Source organism: Phaethon lepturus, unplaced genomic scaffold (assembly GCF_000687285.1).
Source record: "Phaethon lepturus isolate BGI_N335 unplaced genomic scaffold, ASM68728v1 scaffold55378, whole genome shotgun sequence".
Lineage (NCBI taxonomy): Eukaryota > Metazoa > Chordata > Aves > Phaethontiformes > Phaethontidae > Phaethon > Phaethon lepturus.
The window spans coordinates 12505-18876 of NW_010559393.1; the positions used below are offsets into that span (position 1 = coordinate 12505).

The following is a 6372-nucleotide window of genomic DNA, read 5'->3' on the forward strand; positions in this document are numbered from 1 at the left end:
ATCTGCATCTATTGAGTACTAGGCTAAGGCCATGTCTTAAGTACAGCAAATCCTGAATCTGTGACACCTCAGGGCTCATGGGTGGAGGTGTTCTGCACACCCGGCCCTCATGTAATCTCAAGATATGCCCTCTACCACCACTACCCAGGACTGAGCCTCTGAGTGAGAGCTTGATATGAAATATGCCTCCTGATTTTCTCACTTCGAATGTCCTTACTTACCTTACAGTAGTGCTCTTAAAAATCCTTAAGCTTTCCGTAATCAGCTAAATGGAAGGATGGGCTTAAAAAGCAGAGGCACACAATGCGTTTTGCCTCCATATGTCAGGATGGGGTTAGTTCTGCCTGTGTACTTGGAAGTAGGGCAGCATGAACCTGCATGAATGGCTGAGGAGGTGGAGGGAGTGCTTTTGCGGGACTCCAGAAAGGATGTGTTGTGGTGTTGTTAGTGAGTACTAATGTGTCTGTAATTAGCCACTGACATGTGCTCTTGTCACTATGGTAGTACTGCCTTGTTAGAACAGTAGCACTAAATAAGCTATGAATATTACATGTCAGAAGCTGTACAAAACTAGAGGCTGCTGTGTCAGCAGTAATTAGCAGCTCTGTTTTCATTATGGCTGGGGCTATGTCGATGCAGTGAGGGAGGGCTGTGCTTGGTGGATGGAGTGGGAGATGGCATTGTAGGACCAGAACTCTCAGAAGCCAAGTGGAGCTTGGTTATTTCACAGGAGGGGAAAGAGGGGATGCTAGCTGCTTTTGTACAGTGTGAAGTGCTGTTTGTTTGCAAAGCTCCATAGGACAGTGGTTACTGATTCCAGTAGGTTTGTGGTGAGTGATTAAATTGCTGCTTGCTGTTGCTGGCAGACTTTCTAAATTCTTCATTAAGGCCTTTCTGTTGCCTGCAATGACAGTTTTGTCCCCTCAGAAACTTGGGAGGAGGCAGGTATTTCCCTGATGACCTGACTCTTCCAGCAAATACTGAAGTGAATCTTGAGTGAAGCTAGAATTAACAAGTTTGTTTCCATGGAAATCTTTTAGGCTTGGAAGTTGCTGTACCTTAAAGGCTGTAGAGTTTGTAAGGTGAATGAATGCACTGGTCTTTTTCTATGGCACCCTTTAGAGAGAATATCTCTGTATAGCTCCCACTGCAAGGGCAGTTGGCTCTGTAGTGCATTTTGTGACTAGGATGACAGTGTTTTCCTTCCCATCCCCTGCCAGACTAATCGTGCTCTCCTCTCTGCCCACAGTGTCTGCCATTACAGCCGCCTCTTCTGGGAGTGGGGGGAAGGTGTCAAAGTGCACGACTCTCAGAAAAGGCAAGATCCAGAGAAGCTGTCAAAGGAAGTTGTCCTGTCTTTCATCCAAGCGCACTACCCCTAACCCTGCACTCTTGAGGAGTGCAGGGGGTGCTGAGCCCAGCTTGGATTCTTCAGGGACTGATGAGACTGGGAAGGCTCCAAAACTTCTATCCTGGTTTTCTCCAGAGCTTATTTCCTGGAGGTGATCAAACCGGGGGGTGACATGCAGAAGGCACAGGACAAAACTCTACCCTGGCAGTGTATATAAGAGTACAGCTCAGGCAGTGCCTGCTGCTGGAGTACCCATGGCTCCTGGAGCCAAGGCCTAACATCCTTTTGTCCTGAACTACTGCATGCATGAGGCCAAGTGGCTGGCAGCTTGCTTTGCTCCTGTTCAAACATTCAGCGAGTTTGTGGAGCTCTGTGTGTGCCAGAACTCTCTGGGCTTGTGCTTCCCTGGAAGTGTGGGAAGGAGCAGAGATGTCAGAGATGTCTTGGTGGCAGAGCTGGGCAACAGCACATTGAAGAGGCCCTGCATCGTTCCTGGCAGCTGTCTGTCTCCTCAGCCTCGTCAAAGGCTTACACTACCCAGTGGAGGTTAAGTCATTGGGGAATGCTAGCTTTGGGATGCAAGGATGTATTCTTGTTGGTGTCTCCAACACTTCTGCTTATCAAGGCACTTGGCTGGCCACTGGCGATTCCTATGTGATGGTATCCTGTTGGACAAAGGCAACCAGGTGATGATGGAGTTCCTGGCACAGACTTGATGTGCTCAGTGCCAGGGATTTCTCAGACCTAGAGAAGGAAGCTGCTGTGACAAGGCTTTCTCCTCTCCAGGTCCATGACTGATCCTGAGCCAGCAGCCTGGGGTTTATTTGTGAAAGTGTCTATGCCTCATGGTACTTCTGAGACCAAGGTGCTTCAATTCTTGGTACCCAACACTATTACGCAAATCTTTAGAGAGGAATGCGGATGTGGGAGGGAAGACACGGGAAGGTTGGGATGCTGGAGGTCTTTGGAGGAAATGATGGGAAAAAACAAACAAAATGGGGCTTCAGTGAAGAGATCTTGACTTTGACCATGTTGGTTAATCAGAAGAAATCCTGTGCCCTGACTGTGCCCACTGGAAAGGTTACCAGACTTTCCTTTTTAAATGTCAGAATGGGTTTTGAAACCCTCCATGTCTCACTTGGCCCTGGAACTTCATCTGGGGTGAAGGCACAGAGCTGTGAAACTCTCAGCATGGTATTTGTGTGTCAGCAGACTTTTCCATGCACTGCATGTTTTACCTTCACTTCTGGCTTCCATGGCACTTTTGCCAGGTCTTCCCCATAAATGGGAAGATAACATACAGTTGACAGTTGACTGCTTTTGGCCAAGCAGCAAAATTGCCCTTTTTTTGTTGTTGTTCTTGGCTTGTTCTTAAACACAGATTGGCAGTAGGGAGGAAACTGATTTAGGGGTTGTCTGAACTGTGCCTTAAAGAAAGCTATAGTTCCCTAGAATCTATAGCAGTTGTTTAGAATCTTGTTTCTTTCTCTCCACACCCGTATGTATGATTTGAACAAGCTTTATGTAGCAAGACATGGAAACTTTCACTTGTAGGTGTATGGGTATCCTGCACCCCACCTGAAGAAGCCAGAACAAGGATGGTATGTCGTAGAAGTCCCACCTCCACCCTCTAAGGCCCAGCATCATGCGTAGCTTTTGTGCTCATTCTCAGCACGCAGTTGAATGTCATCCTACAAGTAGGCTGTGCACTCTGAGCTTGGACCACTTCCATGTCTTCACGAGCAAATTGTCTCCATATACCCATGTATTCATTTATACCAAACTGTAGAGAATTTACTTAGCAGCTGCAACTCTTTGCACCAGAGAAAATTGTATGCAGGCTTGATCACTGCAGAACCACACCCCCAGCTAAAGGAGCAGCAGCACAGAAGTTGGTATGGACAGTTGGTCAATGAGGGACTGCATGCAGTTAGTTCATCCTCTTGCTGACCTGTAGCACCCCTCTGCTTTCAAGCATTGGTAAAACATGTATGAAAGAAACGGTGGCCCTTCCCCGGAAAGAATAAGAGGCCTGTCACTGGCAGTTTTGTTTTGGCAAAGGAACTTCCTTGAGGGTCGAGAAGAAATCTTTCCCAGTGGGCAGTAAAGAACCTCCAACTGCATGGCTTCCAGGCCTGTGTGCAGTTGGCTTTTTAAACCAACCAGTAATTTGAGCTCTGGCACTTCTTTGGGCTGCCCTGAGGCTGTTCCAATGCCAGCAAAGCATGCTGCTCCCTTTGCCAGGCTCCTTTGCTAAGTGTTGTGGCCTCCACTCAGGGCTTTGGTCTCTTGTGGGCTGGCAGACAGAAGGGCGACTAGGAAGTACACTAGTGTGAGTGTAGGCCTCTGAGCGTGCAAAAAAACCCCAAACCTGGTCAGCCTGCAGGCTAGCTTTTATGAACAGATACTTTGTTTACCCAGTTGTCTCCAGCTCCTCCTGATTTTAATTTGCTTTTATTTTTAATTTTATTTTTGATGCACTGAACCTTGATTCTGAATCCCCCTTCAAGAAGGCAAGCATAAGCCACCATGCTACTTGCTTCCCTGCTGCAGGGTAAATATGGATGGGACTATGTTAGGAAGGGGGGTGAGGTCTTGCTGAAGGGAATGTTTATGTACATTAATTGCATAATGTATTGTTATTAGGCTGTGTACTGTTTTGTTGACTTCTCTGCTTTCATTGTCTCTCTTACCAATACAGCCCCTTTAGTTCACAACAGTGCTTGTTTACTTTACTTTGCTTCCCACAAAATTCTGGCCAGCAGTGTGTGTTAGTGTGGAGACAGAGAAATGCCTTGCACAGTTAAATTTTCAAGGCAGTCCCCTTTTAAAGGCTTTCCTGGCAAGTCAGAGCACACTTTATGTATGTCACTGGGTCAGAATGAAAGGGGACTACAGAGGACAGTCTCTAGCACTCCTCTGCAGCATGCTAGGCTGCTTTTCCGCTCAAAGGAAGCAAACACTCAAGTAGATTCCAGGCCACAACAGACCAATAACCTACCGTTGAGCCCTCACTGACCAGGGGTGTTAAGGGCCTAACCCAGTCAGCTTACTATGGTGCAATGTGTGCCAGCAGGAAGATGGTTGGCTGAGAATAAAGCAGTGGCTGAGAGACATGTTACAAAACAAGAAGAAAAAAATCAGGAAGTTACAAGGTCAAATTACTTTATTTAAAGCCCTGCAGCTGCACTCCCATCCCTGGGAGTTGATAGTTCTCTTCTGCAAGTGTTGATTCACTAGAGAGGTAGGTAGATCTTTTCAAAGCCTGAGCACCTAGATCTCAAGTTGAAGGCTACCTGCTCGCAGAAAAAAAAAGATGCCTACCTCCCATCTGTTTTTGTGGAGGTAGGATTCTTTTGGTCCTGTAAATCAGTGTGGAGGAGGCAAAGTCTTTGTTTAGCTCTGCTCTGGGGACACATGGAGTCTTTAGGTTACAATACCCAAGTTACCCTTTGATTCAAAGAGCTTGGTGTCCCTTCAGCTTATGGCAGAGTCACAGGAACCAAGAAGGTGGCATGTATTCTGACTGGGCTGGGCATAGAACACTTCTCTGCAGCCACAGAGGTCCTCTTCAAAAGGGAGAACATACTGCCTTCCTCCATCAAGCTGCATACTGGGTAAGACAGCCCCACCTTGAGCTCTGCTTGACCTGATTTCCCAGTGCAAGTGTGCTGTGATTTCTGGTTTGTCTCCTGTCCCCTTCAATTCTCAGAGAAAAAGTTTCCCTGCAACGAGGCTTCGAGAGGATAAAGAAGGAACAGCAATTTGAAATGCTGATCCTCACCCTTGGGGGAGGCACAGTGGTGAGAAGACAAAGAGCTCCTTGCAGGAGTCTCATGTGGTCAGCAGGGAGAACTCTTGAGTGCAATCACATTGTCCAGCAAGCGTAAATAAGAGCAATCAGCAATCCCATGGCCACAGCAAGAGCAGCATTCTTGCGATTTTCCTTACGAAGTGCACTCAGTTCTTTCTCTGGGAAACAAACAAAAGCCTTGCCTGTGAATGTTGTTCATATTGCAGCTACACCTCCTTTCAAAACTGTCTTGAAGGCACAATGCTACCTTGGCCATGGGCAACTCTTTTGGGATCAGTATGCAAAGGTGCTTATTATAAGATGTGCTGAACAGGAGTAAATTAGGAAGAACCCTCTCATTTGCTAACTGTCATCCTGTCAATCTCAGAAGCTGTGCTTGGGAATACTTCAGTGCCAGACCAGCTCCCGATTTGCAAACAACCTTGTTCTAGTACCCTACTAAGGACAGAATGGGTCATCAGAATAATTGCTTGTTCCTGAAGAGAATGAAGACAGAGGGTAGAGAGCTGTTTCTACTATCTTCTAGATGTAAGAGCCCAGAACCTTTTCCTAGTGTTTAAATTTAAATACAACTGTGGCCACCTTTGAGTGTTGCAGAATCTGCGTTTCCTTGTGCCCCAGAAGGACAAGTGTCAGGTCTGGACACTCACTCTATTGGGGTCTGCAGCTGTTTAGAGGTAGGTCGCTTGCCCTGGCCCTGCAAGAATTGCAAATGCAGAGAGAGGATGGAAGTGGCTACCAAAAGTATGGAGTCCTACTGATCTCCGTTTCTGTTTCGTTCCCTTTACCAAAGATGAGAACCTCATTCTCACTAGGTCTGTTCCACAAGACTGCTGGATGATACAGGCAGCAAAGTGAGGCCTACAGCATTACACATTGCATGGCCAAACAGCAGTAATTATTTTGCAGGTCAAGGTTGGGTGCAGACTGTCTCCAGAGCCAGATTGCTCCTGCTGCTTGAATTCAGCTGCAGTGACTACACAGTTACTGCCTCTATGGTTTGCACTAGCAGGGGAATGCTCTGGTACTGCTACTGAAAGCGGCTTTTAAGTTCAAGCATTCTCCTGCAACCACAGAGCAAACTGCCTGAATCTGCAAGGCTACAGAGGAGGTGGTAGGGGCAGGAGCTGGCAGCAGTGCCAGCTTACAGTGATGGAGCAATGCCATTGTCAGCAACTGCAGTTCATGGCCTCAAGTGTGTCAGCAG

At 47.1% G+C, this 6372-nt stretch overlaps 2 protein-coding genes across 2 annotated transcripts in view; one reads left to right on the top strand and one right to left on the bottom strand.

The window, feature by feature from the left end:
• The window catches only part of CMTR1 (cap methyltransferase 1), a gene marked incomplete at its 5' end in the record, with an annotated part of 11965 nt that extends 10583 nt beyond the window's left edge, over positions 1–1382 (top strand). The window contains one exon of the mRNA XM_010293330.1: positions 1250–1382. Within this exon, the coding sequence (XP_010291632.1) occupies positions 1250–1382 (133 nt within the window). The remainder of the gene's footprint in view (positions 1–1249) is intronic.
• Positions 1383–5219: 3837 nt separating this feature from the next.
• CCDC167 (coiled-coil domain containing 167) overlaps positions 5220–6372 on the bottom strand; it is a gene marked incomplete at its 5' end in the record, with an annotated part of 11128 nt that continues 9975 nt past the window's right edge. The window contains one exon of the mRNA XM_010293331.1: positions 5220–5323. Within this exon, the coding sequence (XP_010291633.1) occupies positions 5220–5323 (104 nt within the window). The remainder of the gene's footprint in view (positions 5324–6372) is intronic.